Source organism: Vidua macroura, chromosome 4, assembly GCF_024509145.1.
Source record: "Vidua macroura isolate BioBank_ID:100142 chromosome 4, ASM2450914v1, whole genome shotgun sequence".
Classification (NCBI taxonomy): domain Eukaryota; kingdom Metazoa; phylum Chordata; class Aves; order Passeriformes; family Viduidae; genus Vidua; species Vidua macroura.
The window spans coordinates 64,464,221-64,491,179 of NC_071574.1; the positions used below are offsets into that span (position 1 = coordinate 64,464,221).

The 26,959-nt window shown below is 38.2% G+C and overlaps 1 protein-coding gene across 5 annotated transcripts in view; it reads right to left on the reverse strand.

Annotated features, from left to right (window-relative positions):
- RGS12 (regulator of G protein signaling 12) overlaps nucleotides 1–20,782 on the reverse strand; it is a 78,315-nt gene extending 57,533 nt beyond the window's left edge. For all 5 annotated transcript variants that reach the window (XM_053976334.1, XM_053976332.1, XM_053976333.1 and 2 more), the window contains exons 1-2: nucleotides 18,926–20,782; nucleotides 5,377–5,496 (exon numbers count right to left, since the gene is read on the reverse strand). In XM_053976334.1, coding sequence (XP_053832309.1) covers nucleotides 5,377–5,496; nucleotides 18,926–20,782 — 1,977 coding nt within the window. The remainder of the gene's footprint in view (nucleotides 1–5,376; nucleotides 5,497–18,925) is intronic.
- Between the last annotated feature and the right edge of the window lie 6,177 nt (nucleotides 20,783–26,959).

Here is a 26,959-nt window from a genome sequence, read left to right on the forward strand (position 1 = left end):
GGGGAGTCTGAGATTCTTAATAGAGCAGTCTAGAGAAGCAAATGTGAAACCAAATGATGCTGGACAGCATGGCAGTCCAGACAGTGCAATCCCCTGCCTGTCACATGTCCTGGCAGCGTTGCACTTACCAGCACAGCTGGGTGGCCACTGTGCAGCCCAGCAGGTGAACAACTCCAGCCAGGACTGAGGCAGCCCAGGGCCTGAACAAAATAGAAGAATGCCTGGCACAAACCACTGGATGTTTTCAAAGTCTTACTGATCAGCTCCATGAGCACATCAGTAATTCAAGACAAAACATCAATGTGTAATGTCATGACTGACTTACACAATTTACAGCCAGACATCATGGTTCAGCAGGAGGGTTTGAGCCAGTTTAGTGAGGGATTCTGAAATCACTAAGCACACCTCTCACTGCTCCAGAAGCTGGCCCCTGGTACAAAGGGAAAAGAGAAACAAGAGCCTCACCTGTGGGCACAGATCCAACACAGCAGCATCAGGGGCTGCTCAGTGTTAGCACTCAGACTATCCGTACATGAGACTGGATTAAACCTTTAGGAACTCATTATCAGCATGCTAAAAATGCAGTACTGCCTTTTACATACAAAAATGGAGATTTTCTCATGTGTGCACTATTATTTCACAATTGGCCTTTCCTCCCCCTTTCATGAAAGCTGACAGCAAAACTCCCAACTGTTTGGTTATATCTTAGATACAAATTTGGACAAAATATTGCCAAAGATGTAGTTCTTATAGGAGGTACACAGTAGAACATATTTTTAACTAATTGGTGAAATCTGAGACAAAACTATACATTCTTTTCAAATTTTGAATTCACTGATATGAGCTGAGAATGAAGAGGCCTCTTGATTTAAAATATGTACTCACACTCACCATGGTGGTGGCATTGTGGCCATGGTGATGATCTAAGAACATCAATAAAGCAAACTCTGCAGGGGGAGTTAATACTTTTTATTAGATCATATGAGAGGGTGGGAAAAGTTTGGGGCATGTTTAGATCTTCTTGCCTGTTTTTCCTAGTATACTGGTTGGTCTAATATAAGCTATTATCTCCCTGTGTAAGCTTTGTCTGATTATTTAAATCAGTCAAACAAAAACAGGTACCCACTTTAAAACTCCTTAATAAGTCAAATGAGCGTTTAGGGGGAGTTTTTCCACCCACAGATGCCAAAGCTAATATCCAGCACAGACATGTCATCCATTAGTATAAAAACCTCATACCAAAGAGATGTGCTGAATGCTTTCAAATAGCAGATGAAATGCAAAAAGAAGTTGATTCAGTAGAATTAACAAAACAGAAAAAAAAAATCAAGCATTATTATCTATAATAACACCTAATAATACTACATTATTAATGGTTATAATTAAGATGGAACATTCTAACAAAAGCCCTCACACTGATTTTTAAAAAGAATACGTGATACATTCCAACTTTGAAAACATTACTAAACTCTAGAAATTTGATACAACAAATGTTGTTTATAATATACAATATAGCTTTAAGCTTTCTAAAACAGGATGAGAACAAGAAAAAAAGCTGCAACAGCCATCTTTTCTTGTCCTGATACTTAGTTCAAAGAATTAAATCATCTTTAATTTTAAAACTATCTCTGCATTAAATGATTATTTAACAATACTTACAGAATTTGACACTTGTTTCCCTAAGAGATTATGCCTCTCATTATACTACTCTGCCCTATTTTTAATCACAGAGAAATACAAAAAGTACAGGTACCAAAATTATTTTCAGGAAAAAACAGCTTTGAATGTTCTTCTTGGTGAGAAGGAACCTAAATTTTTGACTTCAAGAAAGTACTGCAAGTTTCCCCCATTTTTACAGACTTCAAGAAAAATTAAAAGATGAGTGGAATGGGCTACAGTTGAAAGTGTTACCAAAACTGATGATGAATAGAAGAATTACAATTACTGTGCTTAAGGTAAATTTTTACATAGATAGTGTTCTACTGTCTGCAGTCTCACAGAGACACCTTAACTTGTTTATAAATTTATAAATATCTTTTCCAGAACAGAATTGTGCAAGAGGATGAGAGTAGTGGCATTTACCTACAGGGAAGAAAAGTGGGAAGAAATACAGGATCATGTCCTCTCATTAAGCCAAATATTATATAATCATAAGGTCCTTTTAGCTTAAATTACACCTTGAAAATATGAATCAGCAAATATGCTAAAAAGTAAAATTGGTGCAAATCACAGAATGTTAACATGTTTTTTAATGGACACTACTTCATAACAACAAATTATGTACATAGGAAAATTTATTGCTAGATAAAAGATAAATCTGTTCTTAACAAAACCAGGTTTCTTGTAATTTAATAAAGAAAAATTTCTTAATACATTTCTTGTGAAAATAACATAACTAGGGCACATACTAGACATGCTCATTTTCTGATTTCAGTCCCAATTTAAAGACTAATTAATCATAATCAGACCTGCTGTGAACAAGCACAATTTCCACAGTTCAGAAATAAAATTGTGCATTTTCTGTTTTGTGAGACATTCTCCCTACCACAATTATAGCACAACTGCACCATTAATTTTGTACTCTCACCCCATCTTTATCCCTGCATTTTAAAAAAATTCTTGTATACAGTTTCTATCAGTAAAAACAGCACCTAGAGGTTAATCCTACAAACTTGTCTGGTTTTTTCTATGTATAATACAGCTTCTGCAGGAAGGGAGGAGGGGCAACTATACCATTAATTCTAATCTTACAAGAATTCTGTCTGTGCACATATAGCCAGAAGTAACCTAACAAGTTAAAAGAAAAAGTGACATTTTCTCATGAAATCACGTTTTTATTTATTAAAATATCTACGAATATGCTGTATTCTTCACAGACATTTTTAAAAATAAATAAATAACAAATTTCAAAGAAATCACGCCACCTTATGGCAGCAGTCAGCAACACTGACAGCTGGTGTTTCACACACTGCTCATACTTCAACAAAAAATCCAAATGCAGCCTTTTTAGACCTGTAAGCAATGAACAGTGTTCATCAAATGCCCATAAAAGAAACTCCATGGAACCTAGTTACACAGCTCAATTTAGAAGATTAATTTGAATGCCAGCAGGAATCAAACCCACAAGCTCAGAGAAGCATATTAACTTCCAAATTTCATGTTTGGATTATTACCTTATCCATTCTGCTAAGATAACTGAAACGAACACAAAAGCAAGCAAGTAGCCTATACAATACACTCATGGTCATTATTCCAAAGGTGGAGTCTCTAAGAATTTCCTGCTATTGTTATTTCCTCTTCCACCAACTCTAAATAGACGGCCTGAAATAAACTAAACATAACAACATTAAGTTCTACCACACATAGTGTAAGAGTACTTGGGACAAGTGCTGAAGCAGCAGCGTTGAAGTTTGAACCAAAATTAAAACACCTCAACATTATTTTATTTTGACAAAAAAAAAAAAAGGATTTTTAAATTCTCCTCTGGATTGCTGTTTCTCCTGATGACTGGGATATCTAGGATATCATTCTATTACAGCATGCAGAGGGAAAAAAAAATTTCAAAGTGAAAAGAAGTAGTTGGACAGAGAACAGTCCACACCCACATAGCTACACGTAGTAAGAGCATTCATCCAAACACAGATTTGAATTCAGACCATTCCTTTGTCCAGTTCATATTGTGACCTAGAATGAAAGCTTCCCCTTCCAAAGTAACTCAGTAATGATGAGAACACTGGGACACAGATTGACTCAATCCCTCCTGTTGGTGCTACTCTGTTTACAGACACTGATGAATACCAACTAGGACATAATGAGGGGGAAAAGGGACTTTTTAGGCCAGTGACTATCATATCTTTCTGAAATTAATGGTAGTCCCAAGTGACTGTTTTAATGAGTATTTATGCAATGTGAAACAGCTCCAACAACAGAAATTAGATTTTATATTTGATGTTTAAAACACTCAAAACGTGAGATGTGCAAAAAACCTGCATGAAATTTTAATCTGTAAGACTGTGGAAAGAACCATGTTTTTCCTGTTGCATGTGAATTACCAGCACTAGATTCTTCGGTATTCTGAGAGAATTCACTCTTACTGCAAGCAAAAATTCTGTCAAAACTGGATATATATAACAGCAAACTTCTTCAATTTAGAAGAACCACCATTTTCTGGTTAAGAAAGATGTAGCTAGATGGTTCCCAAACCCCTTTATCTAGAAGTTCTTGTTGTGTTTAAGTTATGCAGTTACTGTATTAAAGTTGAGTGCAAAGAAATTAAGTATTTTCTATAACTAGAAAAAAAGCAAGACACTTAAAAGCTTTAGAGAACATAGACTTCTATGAAAAACAGAAAAATAGAAAAACATCTGAGAAATAAGTTATTGCAGTTCCTACCTGCATTCCCTAAGCATGCCAGAAGCTCCTCCATATATTCTGCTCCCTAAACATCCACTGCACTGAGCTCCCTTCTCCTTTAGTTCAAGTCAGTGAGATGCTGTTCTTCCTACATTTTCCCACAGCAGAAAACTCAAGAGTCTCCTTCTTCCCTCCTCCCATCTCAAATGCTTTTTAAACACCTCCTTCCCATTTGGAGGGCTCAGTGTGCCACATTCCCTCCCATGCTGCAGAGTGGTGCGCTGTACATTGCTTGGCTCTTGTGCCAAGAGCCAAAACAGATTTTTGCTTCTCCCCAGTCACCAGACTTCCTCCAAACAAGCATGCTAAAGGGCTAAGGGAAGATTCTCTCCATTCACCTTCACATCACTGCAGGTCAGGTTTTCCTGAGGAGGCACACTAGGAGTGAAAATATAATGAAGCCATATTCCTTCAGAAGAACAGCAGGATGGCTTTTCATTCCTTGTTTTCTCCAAAGTCAATATGGTTTTGAGAGCCAGACATCAGCTGATGCTAAACCAGATGTAAAATGGCATAATATTACACTTAAAAGGACCCCAAATCACCAAGTTGATTAGGAATTCCCTTTTGTCAACTGCTGTCAAAATTCATCAGCTGAACAAAAACCAGAATATGATGAACATTTGATTTTTCTATATATCATGATACATTCATTTCTGAGATATTCTGAACATTTTGATCAGCAAAAGTGTATTGTTTGGATTTACACAGGACCAACTGTGATCAGAAAAATAAAGTCAGAATTCCCCACAGAAAGAATGGCCACTGCTGACACCAATGTAACCTATTAAAGAAATACTGAAAAAGACAGGTTGATACCTGAAATCTGTATTCCCCTCACAAAAATTTTATATGATAGTAAGTACCTTTACTATACTAATACATTACTAAATTCCTTTCAGCAATTATCAGCATGTAAGTTCTCTAAGACTCACTTGTAAATTTTGAGTGAAAGTTAATTACCTCGAGGTCATCCAGAGAGCGAGTAATACTAAATCGCTTCGATCTTCCGAAGGATCTTCGAGCAGAAGAACGCGGAGGAGGAGCCTGACTTAATCCCACTGAATGTCCAAATTTTGCACCCTAAAAAAACACAGAAAATATATATTAATCAATTTCTTTAATTTTAGTACATTGCTGATCATAGCGAGATTTGAATTTTAAGGAAATGTCAGGACCACAATTTCAAAAGTAGCTGGTCATTTGCCATGCCCCTGTAAAACCACATACTAAAATTCATTAAAATTGACTTTTCCAGTCTCAAGGCAAATATCTTAAACATTCAGCATTAATTTACTGTATTAACATGACCGATCAGTTAGGTTGCTAAAATGTACATACAATACATGTCAGTAATAAAAGCAAGATGATCCTGGTTCTTCCCTGTTTTAACTGGAAACCATTTAAATACAAAATATTTCCATTTTCTATAGGAAATTACCATACAAGAAATCATCTCACCCAGCTTCTCTTGGAATGTTTCTCCACATTTTTAAAAATCTTACTTTCACTACTCTTTTTTTTTTTTATAGCCTTGCTACTGCAAAGTCCAACTTTGAAATCACACAATATAAAATCGCAGGAACTTTTGTTCTGAGGAAAGCAACTCCCTCACTTGGATGTTCCATTACTAGAATTGGTGCTGCAGTAATTAAATCTAGTTTCTCTTGTGCCCATAATCATACTCTTTCTCCCTAAAAAGTTACCAGATGTCTGTTAAGCTACTCAGCATATACATATCAAGTTTATTCCAAATGGCAAAGTGTAAGCTTGAACCTAAAATTAGGCACAGTCGGTGACTGGTGCTAAGCAGATGTACATAAACTCACTACATTACAAAACCTTGTGATTATGTGCCTGAAATTTTGGATTCCTTTCACTGTAACATTCAATGTGGGAAAATTCCTCCCTGTCTATTGATGCTTTTTTGCTTTAGAAAATAAAAGACTTTAAATCAGAGCAAATTCCCCTCTGTTTCATGTCAGCATCTTTCTTCATTATAGTAAGCTTAAAAATATATTTATTAGTACTTTTATAATTGCTCATTTGGCAGATTTGTAATATTTATTAAATTTTCTATTTGTGTTCATTTCTTCCTTTAGGCAAGTTTCTGTGCTCCAAGTTCTGAAATAGTTTGGTCTCCCTTTGATCACTCATTGGAAAGTCTATACACGTCACGTTAATCAAAAGAACAACCACAAATTTCACATCCTCATAGCCTCATGCCAACAACCACTCACACAAAGCAGAGAAGAGCAGCCAGAGCATTGTGCAGCCTCAGAGATGTCTGCCTGATTGCTAATTCCCATGGAGACAACACTGTTCTACAGCAACTGGGCTCTGGCCATCACCAGTGCTTTCAACAGATTCTGTTTACAAGCTCAAAGAATTGTCAAGACAAAACAGAAATCTGGATGTAAAGCATGCAGCAGGGTTCATCCCCTCAACAGGCTTGAGAGTTCAACTTCATTCAGTATTAAAAGTGATCTTTTTTCTATGAAATTTCTTTGCCTCCCAATTTTCTATTTACTAAGGGTTTGGTGTTTTTGTTTTTGGTTTTTTTGGGTTTTTTTGGTTTTTTTTTTATTGGCTGAGAAGTAAATTGGGCAGGTTGTGCCACAGCACAGCAACCTGGAAATCTACTAGCTCGATATTTGCTTCCAAGGTTTTAAGAGAGCATTTACAAGTGCAGTATAAACAAGCTAAGGTGACCTTTGCTAAATGATCAAATAAATGTGAAGAGAGGAAGATTGCTCTCTGTAAATGTTGACAAGCAACACCCAGTGGAATAAGGACAGTTCCTGTCTTTTTGAGCATCTTTTTGAGCAACTTTTAAAATCATCTGTTCATCCAGGCTGGTACTGCTGAGGAGTAAACTAATGAAATAGTTACACGGTATGGATGCTTAATGGTCTTTGATGTGTTTCTTAAAAGTAGATGGATGCCCTGAGAGAACTTCATCTTTCATTGCAAATAAAAGGGTGAAAGGAAAAAAATGAAAAAAAACTATCAGTAGCAGACATATCTATTCAGAATAACAAATACATTTTCACTATTCATTCTATTTCATCCCCAAAAAAGAACATAAATTGTCCAGTATTTATTTAAATATTAGACACTGCCATATATTATGCTGGGAGATTAAGAACATGCACTTAAAAAGTTTTTGAAATGGTAACATTACAAATTGAAGGAAGAGGAACCAACTGCCTAAAGACAAATCTAATTAGATTCCACTGAGAAGCAGATTCTAGGTAAGATTAATTATCACCAGATGCCCATTTTGGAAATAAATGCTGCTTACCTATTTGTGGTCAGAAGCATAACAAAGAGGGAGAGCTGACAAAAACAATTTGTAAATTGTGTGGTATTAGAAAAGAGAGAGTAAATTAGTATCCAATCAAAATTTTTATTTATGGTTTTTTATATTATTATGCAAAACTGACTACTGAGCCCTTGATGGAACAGTAAAGATAAGAACATGTTAAGAAACAAGAGACCCTGGGAATAAAACAATGCTTAAGCAATGATTACAAAATACAAAAATGCACTGAACTAACCATTTCCTCAACCCATCCGGATAACAACTGCAATTAAGAAAATAATTTCAACTGACAAAAATCTCTTCCTTGCTCTGAAAAATCAACTTAATCATCTAGGAGATTAAGGAGAGCATTACTAAAAAACCCAAAAAGACTGCAATTCACAAGTATTTAATTTCCTGGGAAGTCTCCCTTTTCATCTTTTCTTGACTCTATTCCAGACATTCAGACTACGAAGGCAGAGCTCCTTTTCCAGTTCAATTTTAAAAATGGCTGTGCATATACACATGCACACAAATAAGGAAAGAATCACGTATCTTAAGCAAACAGCACCATTTTGGCAAATGTTTTTCATGGGACTCTGAAGAGCTGGAAATAAAAGCATCCATGGCTTGAACAGAAAACAGCCATTGAAACTAGAATGTACTGATCAGCATGGCTAAAGAAATCCACAGTATTTGAGCACAGAGAGATTGTTAGTGCAATGACTGATATTAATGTCATTTCTGCAGTCTGTTAGACATAAAGAAATCGTATTTCTAAAGGCCTTTATTACACTATTAAGCAGATATTAAAAACCACTAAATTATCCACAAACATTTCAGAACAATAAATGTATGACCAAAAAAATGGCCAGCTTGGAGCAACCTGGTCCAGTGAAAGGTGTCCTTGCCCAAAAAAAACCCAAACCACTCTATGAAAAATATGCTGTTACATTCTCTGTTAGCTACCAAGCTAAAACATTGACATTTGCTGCATGAACATTAGGCTGTAGGGTTGTTTGGGTTTTTTTTTTTTTTAATACGGATTGCCTATAAGCCCTAGAACTGTTTATTATCCTACCTTAAAGATTCTCTTCCAAAAACAGTGTTGCTAAATCTACAAAACTCTAAAAATATCTAAATAGTCAAGAAAATCTAAGAAATTCTATCAGAGAACAGAATTAGAAACTAAAGTCCATCTGACATTTTACTAAGTGCCTTCACCTTAGAAATTTTAGGAATCCAGAAGCCAACCAAAAAGCACAAAATTTGTGAAAAGCATGTGCTACAGCAATACATCCTCTCCTATTTGCAATGCAGATACTTGCCACCCTGCTACTACTATCTATCACGGTGAAAGTATAAAAGAACATATCTATAAAAGCCTTTATCCTGTTATGATTTAGCAGATGGAGAGGAAAAACAACAAAGGATTAAAGGAATTAAAGTACTGATGCTCTAAAAAAATCCATTCCTTTTTTACTCTTAAAAAATGTAAAAATTAGAATGGCTTGAAATACCAGTTAAATGCATAATCATAAGACATAGGACAAGGAATGGGGTCTGAGTCCTTTATTTTTTTTATAATAAATTACTAGATTACCCTTTTTTTTAGGCAGACAGGAAATGGCAAGTGCAAATATGACAGGGAGAGCACTGGTAAAACAGGTCACCAGGGGAGGACTGATACAGCAGCTCAAACGTGTCCAAGTGAGAATGGTTTCTGTCTGAGAACAAGAATGGTGTACAAGAAAAGTACAAATGAAAAAGCAGAAAACATTGTACTTCATGCATTAGCAAGGCAGAGGGAGTGAAGAAGGATGTGATTCATCTGAGACTGCAAACAGACAGAAAGAACAAAAAGGTTCCAATGTAGGATGATTTGCACAACTCTAATTATTTAAAGATAGAACGAAAAAGGATGGGCTCTTAAAAGTATTTTTAACTGATAAACAAGTTAGGCAGGAGTTCCATGTAAGATTTTTGGCAGCTGTGGCAGGTTAAGGGTTCTGCATGTACTTCTGACCACTCCTGCAAGCTCACAAATTGCAGCAGGCTGTGCCCTCATCTCCACTAACAGTAAACTAGAGTTTATAAAATGAAATAATCCTGTTTCTAAGGCAGATCCACAGACACTCATGCCAGCACAACTCATGATACTCACTGCCAACTCTGGCCTGAGCACCACAGGAACTCTTTTAAGCTGGAACTACCAAAGAAACGCAATGTGAAACTATGACAGCCAATATGTGACTGTAACCTGGAGCCTGAGTGCACAGAAGAAAGTCGATGAAACCTGATCAATTATTCAGAACACAATGAAACCAAACACCTTCAGAAAACATCTTCAGTTAGCTTAAAGGAATTGCCAGCTATAGCACGAGCTGTACTGTGCTCCTTCATCTTGCAGCAAATGCACTTATCCAGTATTATAACTTTGTAACAAATTACCATATGCAACAACCTGAAATTTCCATTTTGTGCTAAATAGTCTTTGTGCCTCTCTGCAGTTATTGCCTGGATATCACTAATAGATTTCCTCTCCTCTGCTACCAGTTCTACAGCTGAAGGTGCAGGAAGGGGTTAGCAAGGAAGGAGACAGGCAACTATTAGAGCACAAGAGACTCAGGAAAAGGGGAAATTTTTGTTAGGAGTTCTGGCATCCCTGACAACAAAAAAATACAGTGAGCTGGCAGCAGGAATCCAGAAAGGGGAGAAAAGGAGAAAGAAAAACAGTGAGGCTTTAGGCCAGCTTCCAGCAAATTTACAACTTTTCATGGAAAACACATTATAGTTTGTGATCTTGAGAGGAAACTAAAGGGACTAAATCTGATGGGTCAGAGGTTTTGCCTGGTCTGTGGAAGAGCAGCAAGAAGGAAAGGTAAAATATAAGAAGGGAAGCTAATCAAAAATGTTTTAAAAGCACTAACAAGCCTGATGATCTATATTTCTAGAACTATGCTTTCAAAACTGTTTCACAACAAAAGTTAATCTCACAAGATTTGAGTGAAATAGTTTTAAAAGTTTAAATGTTTGCTTTAAAAAAGCATAAGAAAGCAATGAAATGTGATGAACAAAGTTCTAGGAGATCTAAGACAAAAACATCATTACCAGTGTGCACTGATTTTCATAGAAAATGTTTTTCCTCCTGTTCAGGTGGAACAAGTACACTATCCTATGTCCTGGCCATTTCAGAGAATAAAAAAGGACCATGCACATGCTAGAATGGTCACACAGAACTGTTTGCCTCAGTTTAAGGAGCTCAACTACTTAAGGAGCTCAACAGAATTTGGTACGTTCCGTGTGTCACAGAACTTAATCATACTATCTATAAAATCACCAAATTTTAATTTGTCCTATTTCCAGCTCTTGAAGCTTTTTAAAAACTCCCACTGTTTTTAGATTTGATTCTGTGACTTTGTGTGGTGAAGTGCATAACAGATTGGAACCCAGATACACTGACCATGTAATTTGAAACTTCCATGGATATTCAAAATTTACTGAATTTAATCCTGGCTGTTGAGCCCCTCAGCAGAACGGTCAGGCTGGATTGGCAGTTCATCTTTAAAAAGAATGCAGGTTTAAGACTTCAGAAAGTAAGTTCCTGATTTAGACCTTTCTGAAAAGGGATGGGAAACCAGGATGCCACAGCAATGCCAACGAAGCACACAGAATCAAAAAATAGTGAAAGGATCACAGAAAAAAAAAAAACAACAACAACAAAAAAAAAAGTAACTGATGCAAATATTATTCTACCATCAATATTAGTCCCAAATCCTGATCTGGACTATGTGGTTTTGTGTTCCTCTCTTGCCCACTCCCACCCTCAGTATCCACTGCCCTGCCTGACCCCCCTTTGCCCCTCATCCCACCTGCCTGCACCATGTGCCCCCCACCCAAAACTGACACTGAAACTCACAGTTCCTGTAAAAGGAGGGTCTGTGGGGCCTGAGAACAGGAGAGACTGAAATATGGGACATGTTGGGTAAGGATTTCTTGTGTTCTGAAAGAGACAAAGGGACCTGGGGGAGCTGGGAACAGAGCTGGCTGTGCTCCCCTCCCCGGCTGTCCTGGAAGCAGCAAGGGCTGGGCACAGGTGCCTGTGCTGACAGAGCGCAGGGCTCCAGGTGCTGCGGACAAAACCAGAACGAAGGGACACCTCCAGCCTGCCCTGCACTTGTGTCATCATCATGGAGGGACAGCACCTCACAAAACCCAGCTGGATGACAGAGGGTTAATTAAAAAAAGTCTATCATTATTCAAACTTTAGTGTCAGCTTTTCTGCAGGCTTTAATTACACTGCAATTCCCGTTTTTTTTTTTTCTTTTTTTTGGTTGAGGTACACCAGGATGACAAAGAATTCAAATGCTATATTCACCAGTGCTGATCAACAGATTTCATGACTTTTAAGAATACTTTTTTACTGATCAGATGATAATGACACATTTCACTCCCTTCTAACCATTACAATGGCATTTAAAATGCCAGTTTGGTCCATGATACAACAAAGAATGTTGCAAAATTTCATATAAGACCTATAGGGACTCCAGGAAGACACAGAAAAGAGACTGTCCTGACATGACCATCCAAGTAAATGAAATTTAATGCTTGTCTCCTGTACTAAGGATATTAGGCATAAAAGCAAAAATAAACCAAAACAAACTCACAAATGTTGATGTTATTTATGCATATGAAAAAGTAAGATCATTTTCTCCGTATAACTAGATAAAAGTATCTTCTGTAAGTTGGAAGTCTGGAAATTGGAAATTGCAGAGGCACAGAAAGACCTTACTACACCAGGGAAAAATGTGCAGAAAAATACAAAAAAGGACATAACAACTAGTTTCAAATCATCTTGAACATCAGGCAGGCATTAGCTGGGAACATTAATTGAGTATAGACAAATAATCAGTAACAATCAAAACTCTGACCAGAAATCATCATAAAAGGAAGAAAACCCAAGAAATAAGCCTTATGAATACATTGTCTGTCTACACATTTTTAAAACTGCTTATAACTCTGGGAACCCATCTCAAAAATAAAATTACACCAACCAATTATATTACAGCTATGAAAAAACTTTTGGAAAATGTAAGACTAAGCTGACTTCTGATTGGAAAGTAAGTGATTGATGATTGAGGTTTAAAACAAAAATAACATCACTAAGAGAAAGTAGAGAGAAAGATTGTTAGTATTTGTCAGGACAAATATTAGCAGGTATGAAATGAAATCATACAGAAAGTACAATTATGTGGTGTTTTCTTTCCACACTAAATAAACTGCAGAATATGTAAGTCAAGTGATATCAGGAATGACAAAAGTGAAAGTTCACATAAGTTTTAGCAATTCCATATTTATTTTTGTTAATTAAAGATCTTTTTTCTACATGGCCCTATTTCTTGTCCAGTGAAAAACTGGTATTTTACAAGTCCTTTTCTCCTCTAAATCTTCTCAGCTGCAAGGAATTCAGATCTTTCTTAGTACAGACAATAACTTTATAATCTCCCATCTCAAAGCTTTTATGTTTAAAATATAAATATTAAGCCATTTTTCATTATTTCAATTCATGCCATTTTCTTTCTAGTACATAAACTTGAAATTAGGACATTTCACAAAAGTCAGCATCACTCTACATTTACTGTCCAGATTTTATCTAATTTCTTTTTCAAAGAAACATAGCCAGCATTATTTGGGCTTTTTATACACTTTGAAGATCCTAGAACCATTTTTAAAATAAATTTAGAAGATTACAATTCATATGAAAAGGCTGCATGGAATTACTAAATATTTAATTGCTTTTCATTTTCTCTAAGCAAAAATCAGAGGACCTATTTCCTATAGATGCCTCTTTGCAGATTAATTCACATTAGCACATTCTCAGATCTAGCTTGGTGTTTGGGATTTTTCTTGAGTTCTCTTTAAGGTATATAGGTAGATCTCAAATCAGATCAAAGCCTATAAATCCAAAAGTTAACATTAAATTGTACTGCATAAGAATAGCAATCCAGCTGCCATTAATTCTGCTTTAAAAACAGCTGTTGGTGGAACAATTTAAGCTAGTGAGCAAACAGAATTCTAAAGGAAAGAGAAAAAAACATGTAATTATACAACAAAAAAAACAAATATGGGAACCACAAAGCTTTGCCAACATTGTCTCTGCATGTAAAATATCTGCTTTGCAGTTAGTTCACCATCCAGTTACCAACAGTAAAAAGCTGCAATTCTTGGATCTGAAGCAAATTACAGATTTTCACCACAGAAAAAAAAAAATCATTTTTAACATGGACAGCATATCTTTTTCAGTAACACTTGCTTTGGAAACAAAGACAGCTCTAAAGTAGTTGCAGTTAAACTTCTGAACAAAACAGAGAAATAAAAATAGTTTCACAGGAACTAGATTAGCAGGGAAAGATGCCTTAGGGAAGCCCATAGTACTGCTTGCCTATCGTCTCTCTTCTACATTTTTACAATATTTTCAGGAGCTGGAATTATGAAGGTCACCAAGCACTTGATTTATTTTATTGTTTAAAAAAATATATACATTTGCAATACTATTGTTTCATGAAATAAGATTTTCTATTTTGTCTACTTAGATCTACAAATAGGATCCAACTACAAATTCACACTTTTCATCAGCACAAACAATAATGTGATCAAGACAGAAATATAGTAAGTGTGAAACAGTAAAGGATTTCTAAAAACCAATACCCAAAATTTTTAAAAGTTTTTTTAATTACATTTCAACAGTTTTGTCATATTCACTAGGAATAAACCTAGGACCCAAATGCCAGTTATCAGGCTCAGGTTGTAAAACCTCTTTTGATCTTCAATGTTATGCTCACTGCCACACTATTAAAACAGAACTTTTTTTTAAAAAAGAGAATAGTGAGAGGTCAATGCCTAGGATTCTGCCCTTATGGAGAGAGAATTCAAAGACTAAACTGACTGTTATGAAGCTTTCCAGTGGAAAATGGAGTATTTTCCCAGTAAAACTTAATTTAAAACAGTAATGAGTAGACATATTTTTGGCCAGGCACTAGCCTGAAAACAGAGAGTGAGGGTTGAACAAAATCAAATGTATTTATATTAATTTAATCTAGAGGGAAAGGAATGCTTCCCTGTTCAGCAATTTCTCAAGTCCCTTGCCAATTCTAACATCCCCTGATGTTTTCATATTGCTTATGGTGCTTTTCATTTGCGTCACCCAAAACTCATGCACAGGAGCGAGTAGGTAAGTGACTGGAACTTAGTGGGATGCTAAAGAAGGTGGAAAGAGCAATTCAACAGCAAAGGCAGGGCAGTGCAACTGGAATTACAAACAAAAAAGCAGGAATTATTCCATTCCCACTGAAACCACAACCAGGCTCCTCATGTGGGTCTCACAAACCTCACAAGAGCATACCCGACCCCTACCCAGCATCAATCTCAGAGCAATTTAGAAGCTCACTGTCACCAGAAATCTTCCTCAGTTGTTCTCACATTAAAAGACACCTTGCCTTCCACGACTTGCCTTTTCAGTAAACTTCAGCAATATCATTAGGCTTCTCCCTGCTTGTTTTCATCTAAGACCTACAGAAGACATGGATGCCACCAAAAAATTCTCATTAGAATATAGATTGTCTCATTTCTTGAACAGAAATTCTCATTGCCTCCTTTCTTCAATAGAAATCTGTTCACGTGACACTTCTAAGAAACACCAGAAATGCAAAGTTCAGTACAGGGAACAATGTGAGAGGTGCACAGGGCCAGAGATATCTTCTGGTAGGTCTCAGTCAAAAGAGGTGGACTAGAATCAAAATCTTCCTGGTTTAGTTCTCCTCTTGTCATGCACTGAAACCTTTTTAAAAGTTTTTAGAAAAGAATGAAATATATAGCAATCATGAAAGTATGTGTATCAGTAATTTGGAGATAATTCATAATTACAACATTTTAAGGAAAACAAGAAACCTCATGCTACCCACTAACAACAAAATTAGGCATTTTGAACTATTTTCTATGATTCACACTTATATTTAATTTTTAAATGCCTTATAGTAGCATAAAGTAAATTAATATTTTAAAAGTGGGTTTGCCAATTATCACAAAATTAATCACAATTCTAGTCTGTGAGCTGAAAAAAAGAACACTAAAGGGAAAACAAAGCTCAAAAAATATGATTACTTGCTTATAACTGGAGGTCTGAAATGCCATATCTATTCCTACTCACAAGAAGCACTTCCCCGGCTCCATCCTGAAAATGCAATTTTAAATAGATCAAGTGTTCACTTAGATTTAAGTGTTCACTTACACTTTCTCACATCTGCTCTTGCGTGCTGTACAAGTCACAAATGTTTTGTAAGTGCAGCTATAAAATCTGGAAGCAGTTTATGCCCATCTTACCCCCCACTAGCATTGTACAGTACAGCACATTTTTCAGAATTACATGCTGTGATCATCACTGTTTATCTGCACAGCAGCTCTGCTAGAGCAGAATTGCAGCCAGGAACTCATGTGTGATGAAAATTCCAAGGAAGACAGTGTTTCATATGGAACTACAGAGTCCATCACAAGAATCTCTAGCTTTGGTGACCTTTTCTCCCTCTAGTGGCTTCTACATTCCCACTCATAGGATATTTTACCTTTGGTACTGATGTAAAAGACAAGAGCAATTTAAGCGCTGTTCTGCCAAAAGAAGACTTAGACTCAGCAACCAGGTTGTAAAAATATGAATGCAAACCCTATGTGGCCACTTTATACACTTTATTCTGTGATTGGAATGAGTCTGAGCAAGCTGTGTAAAATAAGTCCTCACCACTTAAAAAGGTCACAGGAAGCTGAGAACACATAATTTTCTAGAACACAGGAGCTAACCCACCTGAATAATGGTTTGGAACGGGCAGTTTTACCTCATCCCTTCACACAAAATAATAAAGTCTGAATTTCTCTCTTATGAAAATGAACTAGGGCTCTAAGATGCAAATACAGATTTTTCCTATTTCTGCAGCACCTGAAATACAGAGGTATGATCATCAGTAATAACATCCCCTGATTATTTACATGAAAGATTTAAGATGAGAACATTGTACAACTTCATCTCTGTGAATTACTCCAAATAATCTTTTTGAGCTTTTCTCATCAGTTGCAACAGCCTTCAATAATACTGAAAAAAGAAATTAAAATGCAAAAGAGGGTCTGTAGCCTTAATGAAGAGCTTAAATGCTAAAGCCATGTAGGAACATTTTAAATGTGTCATGCAAACAAATTTGTCAATAATCAAAAAACAGAATGCCTATTTTATTATCAGACAGACTTAAAAGGGAAGATTTAGATACTTACTGTTGGTTTATGCTGATCTGAGTGATACAGTAGGTGAAATATTATTACTCTTTAGCCACAAGTAGAGCATCTTTGATCTCAAAGTGTAAAATTTTCAATGAGATTTTAGTTAGTATAATCTTGACTTCCATGAAATAAGGGTTTCTGAAAAATATCTAATCCATATTACTGTCATGGACAACACTGCAGACACAAACTTATTACACAGACCCCAAAGGAATTTCAGCAGCCTCCAATGCAGCACTTGGGACCAACATCCTCCATGCACCTGCACCAGGTGCTGCATATAAAAAGTCCTTTTCCTTGGTCCATCAGCAAAGACTTCAGGGCAGCAGATAGTCTTAAGTGGTTTGGGTGGGCAATGTTTACAAATTTAGTGTTTCTGTTTGGCTTTTGAAAGTCTGAATCACCTTGTATTTAAGAACACTTGAAATTTAATTTTATTGTGGGTCTGGAAAACATTGCTGCCTATAGCAGTGTTCACTTTAACAATACACTAGTGTATAACTATTATACACACTAGTTTATTTCTTTTTATTTTCAGCACAAAAGGCATGCAATAAAAGGTACACAAAAGTTGCTTGCTCCACAGTGCAGGAAAAGAAATAAAAACTATTTTCTCTTTCCGTACCAAACCCAAAACGTTCTGAAGTTCTGCAACCTAATCCCTAAAAAGGTTTTGTTTCTAACAGTATGAAACAACTAATTAACCTCTACTGTCATCCACTTGATCAGTGGTTGTGTATTTTTTATCAGGTGAGAAAAAAATACATTTCTTTCAAAACAGATTTGGATAGCATGATGAACATCTGAAACAATCATACAAGTAATACACAAAACTTTCACATACAGTATTTTTAATGCTTTTTGTGCTGAAAATAAAAACAAACAAACTAGAATATGTAATAATTATACACTAGTGTATTGTTAAGGTGAACACTAATATAAGCATGGAATGACAAAGCTTCCTGAAGGCTAATTTGGAGTATAAGATTCTGTCTTTCCCTGGAGTCAGCAAACATTTCAGATAGAAAACTGCTACTGATCCTTTCAGTATCACAACAATGGCCTCCACTTTACTAGAATTCCAGTTATCAACAACAGACTCCCCTGAGATTAGTTCCCTCAACAGCAAAAGTGTGTGTCACAAAGGGTATGTAATCATCCTGAATACTCTTCCCACACCTTTTTTTGTTTTTTAAGTTTCCTCGTTTTGTCTAATAGTAGACAAAACAAGAAGAAACAGTAATTTGGAATAAAATTTGAATTACAGGCTTGCTGGCAGTATGTTAGCTTTGTGGCCTACCACTACCAGTTTTTTATGTCAGTTTTTAATGCTGCTAGTATTGACAGGTTTGCTGGAGTGAAGTTTGTAATAAAACAGTCTTATTCACTTAAAAGTGTATAATCAAGGTTTTTGACTGATGATTAGACTATGTTTCTATAAAAATAGATGCCATTAAAATAATAGCATTTGCAAGCCAGCCTTCTACAAAAAGGATCCAGACTAAAGATGCAGACTGTTTCCATTCTTTTGCAGCTGAAGGTCAGAAGAAACTGAAGTTGCTAAAATGTCATGCCTCCTTTTCATTTCAGTGCCACTTAAACATTTGGAAACAATGAAGAGACAAGAAGAAAAGTGAGAAAGCCCTGACAGACAACACTTCCAGCAGAAGTACAATTCCAGAGCTGAACTCAATTAAAGAGGAATATGAAACGCCTCTGCAGACGAGAGCAGAATGTATTCTTTTCTTCATCTGAAATTTTGTAAATTATATAATACACCTTTAAATTTTAATATGCAAATATTACTGTGTAAAAGTACCATAGGCAGATGGGTTTGGGTGTGAAGGTTTTTGATACTGTTAAGAACCAACCCTAGCATGTTCTTACCTTTTTATCTTCTTTAGATTTCCTGATACTGTGCGGAGGGCCAAATTTGTTCTGAATGCAGAACATCTTCTTGGACCACTCACTTTTGTGAGATTTTAGCTGTGGCTGACCAAAGCTGCCATCCACTCTGTATCTGTCAGCTGGAATCTTACTCATTGGTGGGGGAAGGGTCCCACAGTTCACACTGGACCAGCCGTCCGTGGAGTCAGTGTACGACTCCTGGTCGCTGGCATTTCCATGCTGCCACTCCTGTAGAACGTGCACGGGCAGCCACCTCTGACTGCCCAGGCCTGCAGTGTTTTTCTTGGATGGGGGTACTGAATTTCGGGAGGAAACCAATGGAACTTCAATACGAGCAGAAGGGCTCAAGTGTTTGCTTACATTTTGTGACTTATCATTCTGAATTACTTCTAAAGGGATGTTTCCCTCTTGCTCATGACAGAAGCCATTCCAATGGGAAGAAGGCTGATTTTGTCCCCTTCCTACCGGATTTTCCCATATACTGCTAGGAATGTGTTTACTTGGATTGGTCCCTAAATCAACCACCAGAACTCTATTATTCTTTTCTTCTTGGTTGAAATTTCCAATTCCACTGTCACTGTTACTGCTAGTACTATTATTCTGATGAGCATCTGCATCGCCATCGAGGAAAGCCCTCGCACGCATTCCCTCAATCAGTTCCCCCATATCCCTATACAGGACAGAAATAAACTGCAGGACAGGTAGAGATGATGTTGGAAACTCCAGACAGCCATTTGTATCTGGATCTGCTGTACATTCCAGTCCAAAACGTCTCGCTATACCCTGGTGAATTTTATGATGAAATAATTCAGGATCCACCATAAAAACATGGCAAGATGTCCTCAGGACCCCTTCATCTTCCTGAGCCAAGCTTGCGTCATCATTTGTCTGCATTGTAACTAGTCCAAAGAATCTTCTATCATCTGGGCAAACAGCACTGAATGCCAGTTTCTCTGCAGGATATTCTGCCACAACACCTGATTTGTCACTGCAGAGCTGAATACAGTCATGCATTATCTTCATCATCACCAGGGAATGGATTTTTTGCTCTGCCCGCAGACGTCTCATGCAGCCACGAATGGCCTGCAAACTCTCAGTTTCCAAATTTGCAGTTGTTGAAGGAAGTTCGATGGAGCCTAAGTAACCTACAATCATGGCAACATTCAAAATGCTTGCATCTAACCCAAAGTCTTCTGCACTATCCAGTCCAGTTCTAAAAACTGAATCATCATTCAGAACTTTGGCTATTTCTTCCTTTGACAGTAGGTTTGGATTGCTTACATTTTCATTGCCAGTTTCAAATTTCATAGCAGCAGAAACTGAAAATGATCTTTGTTTTGGTGCAGAATTATCTGAGTTACCAGCACAAAGAGCAGGATTCTCAAAGATCATGTTGAAAATGCCACCGGACTGCATTTCTTCAACAACTTTCTCTGCTCTGTTTATACCCAGAGCTTTAGAGTCAGGTTTGGGTTTCAGCCACCCTTTCCCATCATAAAAACCAACTTCTTCATCGCTTGAACATGAATCCATATGACTAATCCCTTCAGCAATGACCATGTGCAGGACTCCAGAACATTTCCCTATAAGTTTCACTACATCTTCGTGCGAGGCTTTTTTCACATTGATTTCATTAACTGCAAATATCTGATCTCCTGCTTTAAGTCCAACATAATCTGCAGGGCTTCCTTTCATCACACAACTAAGAACACAAGGAGCTTGTCCAGAAAGGGTAAACCCATAACCTGCTCTTCCTCGAGCAACTTCCACACTTCTTATCCGTGGAGGAGCATGCGTGTTGAGTCGACGTTTAACCGTTTCTCCTGGTCTGTACATTTTGGATTTTTTTCCTAAAATAGGAAAACTTTTATTTAGTCCAGCTTTTTGTCATGTTTCAAGAGTATCGCCCCATCTGATGAAGATCTAAAAAAAGAAAGAAAGGACATTTTAATTCCCATCATATTTCAGGTTTTTTAGCACCCAGTATTCCTTTTACTCTTGAGAAAGAATTGCTAGAGAACTCCACCAAAAGCTATTGCCAGAGAATTAACTAAACACTCAGAACAGTTTGAAAAGAACAGGTACCACAGTGATAATTTTAGTGATAAAAAAGGAGTTGCAAATGCAAATAAAGTCACTGTCCAAAATGATAACATGCCAGAATGGCAAAGAACAGTATCCAAGTATTTTGATGTACAGTCAGTGTTTTTTAAACTAAGCATGTTATGTCTTCCCCAACTCCCCCACATTGCCTACTATTCAGTTACCTTCTGCCTTACTGCACCATTATACTACCACTGCATAGAGAAAATCCTTATTTAAGCTCATACATCCTTTCCCAGCAAAACAAAAATGAGAGCTCATGCTCAGCTACTCAGCTGTACCTCATCCCCTTTACACTCAGTGTACAGAAACAGGTACCACATGTATCATATAAAAGAGATTAATTACCCCTAGAGTTGCCTGTATCTCTCCACTGACTGTAAAGGCAGCTTAAAATATGTATCTCACTTCAACTTCCTTACATACATTTCACTTACATATGCAATGAAAAGTGGGCATTCAGTCATGTATCAGACCAAAGGATCCAAGATCAGATTTACTGTTACACTCATCAATTAATCTACTCAAAACAGTTTGTCAGATAGCAAATACTGTCAAAATCCATTTCAGACCATCATTCCAACATCCATGTGTTTTAGTTTAGCTTAAACATTCAAAAAAAAAAAAAAAAAAGGAGTGAAAAAGACACACGCTGCCAGTATTAATCTAGACATGACTTTACAATTAACATATAACAGCTTTGTATGAACAGCAAGAAGTAGAATATGTCACTACATTTTGGTGTCAGCACTGAAGTCTGGATGTCATGCTCTAAATATACTTGGGCAAATTCCATCACTTTAGAGAGGTTTCCCCCACTAAGCAGGTTAAAATGCATTAAAATGACTAATATAAATAAAACAAATTACAACTTGTTCAACTTTTGAAACTATCCCCTTGTTGCACTATATGAACCCTCACTTCCATAGGTCTGGAGGATGACTGACAGAAAAACCCATGGGGCTATATAAAACTGCAATAAACTCCATCTGAGCAAGTGAGAACTAATGTGACAATAATTACTCTGAGGTCGTCCACAGGCTTATTCTTTACTCAGTCACATTGTAACATAGTTAAAGTGTATAAGGTACTTGGAAAGCAAGTATCTTGCATATGTGGGCAAAATGCAGGCAACATTTTAGATAAATGCATTCACATAAGGATATAAATATACATACATACAGAGATAACACATTTCTTTATCATATCTAAAGTGCTAAATTAGTGGTGTCCCACCCACTACTTGCATGGACAGAAAATGACCAAGAAATCCTACAGACATTGCTCTCAGCTACAGAAATAACAAAAAACACACAGAGACTGTGATTAAATCCACAGCACACTACTTTCTGCCTGGCTTAGAAAAAACAAGGCAATTACTTCAAAAGTTTTACCAATTAAAAGCCAAACCAAAACTAAAATACCATTTAGGATGATAGTCTTAATTACTTATCTACATACGAGCTCCTTGATGACCAAATTTAAGAAACCATTGCTGTTTCTCAAATATTCTGCTAGATACTCAACTGAAGGATGTAATTCCCACAGGACCCTTCCAAACCCAAAATAGGACAGATTTCAAGATACCAGAAGACATCCAGTTGGCTTTACTTCTTGGAGTTTAGTTTCTTTGGGTTGTTTGGTTTGTTGTTTGTTTTTTTTTTTTTATAAAGGGACATCAGATTTTTATGTCTCCACGATGCAGTTGCGACTATTCAGTGTAGTAAGGTTTTAGCAAATTGTTTTAAGATAGCAATTATCCAGCTTCATTAACGATACTTTTCCTATAATTTAAGACAAAAAAAAACCACCATGGCATTAAGAAGTAATGAAACTTCACACTTAACCTTTAAATGGAAATGATAACAAAAGAAATGCTTTGCAAACATTTAACCAAACTTAACTCTTACATTGCTGTAAGAAAGCCCCATGAACCGGCATCCTGTCTCATATCTTAAATGTTGTTTGACCCTTTCCTGATGGAGCTAAACTTGGGAATCAGGGGGTCACTGTACATTCAGCTATCTCTAATTAGGTCTAGTACTTTTTGAGAATAATCATTAAATATTTCAATATGTAATTCTCCAAAAAAAAAAAAAAATAGAACTAACAAATGCCCAACAGTAAATAAAAACCTTCTATCTAGGAGCATGAATATATACATGTTCTAATTATAGTGAATATTTCTGTTTTCAGCTGTCTGGAGAACAGCTTACTGTGACCCCTGGGTACCCTCTGAATCTGTGCTGTTAACCTGGTTACCATAAAGCCCAATAGTATCTGGCACCTAAAACTGTGCTACTAGCTTGCAAGAGGAAAGGAAACAAGAGAGTATGAGATTATAAATAATCTCATTTTAAAAATATAATAAAAAACAGTCATTACTAAAAAACTTAAGATTCAATATTGTAATGTTGAAGTGGCTGATAAGAAAAACAGGTGTTTTACAGCTATCTCTCTAATCTATAAAAAATATTCTAAATGTCACTATAAAAAATATACAGTGAAAATGTAGTTAGGCTCTAGTTAGGGAAGAGGCTAGTTAGGCTGTAGTTAGGGAAGAGGAAAACCCCAGTGTTGTCTTACATTACAATTCTGTGTTTGCTAAGAGAGGTTTTCCTTTTAACTCTGTCCACAAGTCAATTTACCTACTTGCCATCCTAACCTGTGACCCTTATACATCAAGCATTTATTGTAGATGATAACCACTGATAATGAAATGTCATTCAAAAACCTGACAATTATAAAAACAAAACTGCAGGCTGTTACTATGTTACTTTCCTCTAATAATGATGTTCCAGAGCTGCGAAGACTTTCAGCTATATTGATATATTATTATATTATATATATTATTATTATATTAATATATTTCAGCTATATATATTTGGGAAATTTTGTAGGTGTAAAGTTAGGAACTAATTCAACATTAAAGGGTTTATGCTATTGATGTGTCTATACACTAAAAACCTCAAAAAATACCAACCAAAGAAAAACTGTGTTACTTCACTAGATCACCTCTTCCCTCCCTCAGTAACTGAAAATTACTGTGCAATTTTTATGCTAATTACACCCAGGACAAATAACAGCTCATTAAATTTATCTAGGAAACTTCAAGACAAAGGACAAATATACCTCTTCTGCAAGAACCCTCAGCATCCAAGTATGTTTTACTGCAATAAGGGCATGACAGGCCAATAGAAAAATTATTAAAATAGTGTCTCCCCTAAGCAGAGATTAGTTGATTGTCAAACAGTTAACAAATTAGCTCAAAACTAAATTATCAAGTTATCTAATTGCTAACTTTTCTCCTAATTTCTCTGCAGACTTGAAACCTGGAGCTGAAGAGATATGGCACAGAAGTGGCACAAACTTCCACAGTTCCAAAGTAATCATGTCTGAATATTCTTTTCCTGTATTAAATTATAAAACATGTAGCATATCCAGTGAAACAAAAACACCAATTCACTTGCACTGATATAAAGCTTTGTAGCTTTATAACTACAAAATATTTCACAGAACATTTCAAGCAAAACCACTAATATGTACACATTAAGAGTTGTTCGAGTATATGAAATAACATAATTTGTCCATACACATCAGCTTTGACACAGAATTGCAAAACAAAACAAAACATTCAAGATTTCTGCCAGCAGACATTCTGGTCTACCATTTGGATCAATTATTTGTGGGGTACAAAGCACAAAAAATACCAGTTACAGTTGAATTGTACTGTATCCCACAAACACTGCATTTCTGTATGGAATGCTTTTATATGTCCATGCTAGCTTTTCATGTCATTTTCAAACCCTCTGCTCTAAAGAAAATAACATGTATTTGCTTACTTTCAAGGGAGAGAGGTAGTTTGTTTCCTGCTTCTGCTCTTGTTATCTCATAGCAACAAAGAGAACAGAAACAGGAGGCACACTCCTGCTACAGTCCACGTTAAAGTGTAACTGAGCAGCTACAGAGGGCAGCGAGGGAGCCCCTGCACATCAGGAGTACACGACTGACCACCACTACCTCCCAAAAAGCCTCTGGAAATGAGCTGGTACTCAGCACTACAGGATCCATGTTAATGTGCAGAGACACTGTCTGGCTTCATTCTGTCTGGCTTTATTTTGTTTTTCAGCAGTGGGACTGTAAGAGAATAAAGTATGCAAAGTGGAAGTGCACAGAGAAGAGAAAGACTGTTCCCTTATCCCTCACACAGGTCTTGAAGTAATGCAAAAGACTCTTCAGCATGGGTGCCAGTTGTTGAGGCAGAACTGATGCCAAGTCCCTACAAAGCTCAAATGAAGCTGTAACATTTGAATTCCACTAACTATTCAAATGTGGTACACGTTTATAGACAAGTTACACAAGAAATGTAACAGCACAACCTGTAGAAGACAGCTACCAGTTGTTTGAGATCTTGGCCAGGACAACGTTTTAATTTAAAAAAAAAATCTCATCAGCATTTCACAATTGGCAAGAAAGACCATTATGTTTCCTTTAGGTGTACCTAGTGTGATCATTCAAAAAATACTGACGGTAATAAGCAATAGCAGGCTAAAAAGTAGTTGTTAATAAAAACTCTTCTCCCACTGAAGACAGTGTACGAAGTGTAAGGAACACAAACAGGGCATTTGCTGTTTTGTCTGACAAGGTATGTGAGTAAGGACACAGTTTTCTAAAGTTGTTGTACAGACAGTCATGCGCCTACAATTCCGACTAATTTATTTGCTGTATTTAAGAAGGTGGAAAGGTTTTGTTCGCAGTTAAGCATTCCCCCCCCCCCCCCTCCTTTTCTTGCAAATTCGTTCCAGAACTGTTGGGACGCCGCGCAGAGGGGCGGCACTCGGGGCGGCAGCAGCGACAGCCAGGCGGGATGGGCTCAGGGACAGCCGGGAGGGCTCGGGGCGCTCTGCGGGGCAGCGGTGGGGGGGGGCACGGCGGGCTCGCTGCAGCTCTGCACACCCGCCCGCCCCGCTCCCGGGGGGGCTCCCGGCGCTGCCCTCGGCGGGTGCGGGGACATCCCGCGGGCACCGGGGGCGACCGAGCGGGCGGCGGGTCCGGGGCTGGAGCAGCGCCCCGCGGGGTTACCCATTAACTGCCCGGCTCCCGGGGCAGCCGCTTCCCGCGGGGTGGAGCTGCGGGGAGGGGAGAAGCGGCACCTGAGCCGCAGGGACGATTTGAAAAATCAAGCGGTAAAAGACGGGAGGGCGCGGAGCGCCCGCGACCCCCCCCGCGCCGGGGGTCACGGGCAGCGCCGCAGCCCGAGGGGCGCGCACAGGGGCGGCCAGGGGCTCCCGTCTGGTCCCTGCCTCCCCTCGGCCCCCGCCGCCGCGCTCCCCTCCCCCTTCATCCCCCCTCCCGCCGTCCATCTGCCGTCCCCGCTCCTCCCGCCGCATCCCAGCGGGGTCCCGGGCAGGGCGCTCGGTGGCGAGGGGGATGGGAGAGCCGGGAGGGCTGCGGTGGGCGCTGCCCCGCTCGGACCCACTCACCTTTGTCCCCCGGGACTCCAGCTACTCCGCCGAGGCAGCGGCTGTCCCGGTCACCGGGGAGACGGCGCCGGGCTCGGCCGCACGGCGCTGCGGCGACTGGCTGCCCGGCGCTGTCAGTCACCGCGCTCGCCCGGCGGGGTGGCGGTCGGGTTCCCGGACAGAGAAAGGGGAGAGACAATACCCCGCGCCGGCGGACTACAGCTCCCGGCGTGCCCTGCGAGCGGCTAGCTCGCTCCGGCCGTGGGGAGCTGGCCGCGCGGGGCATGACGGGGCGCGTAGTTCTCTGGTCCCTCCGAGCCGCCTAGCCTCGCCCTGGGCTCCGGCGGGGCGGGCAGTGCGCAGGCGCGGGCTGGCGGCGGCCGTTCGAACGGGGCCGGGAGCGGGACCCGGACTCGGCCTTGGCCTTGCACGGCGGGTCCGGGACACT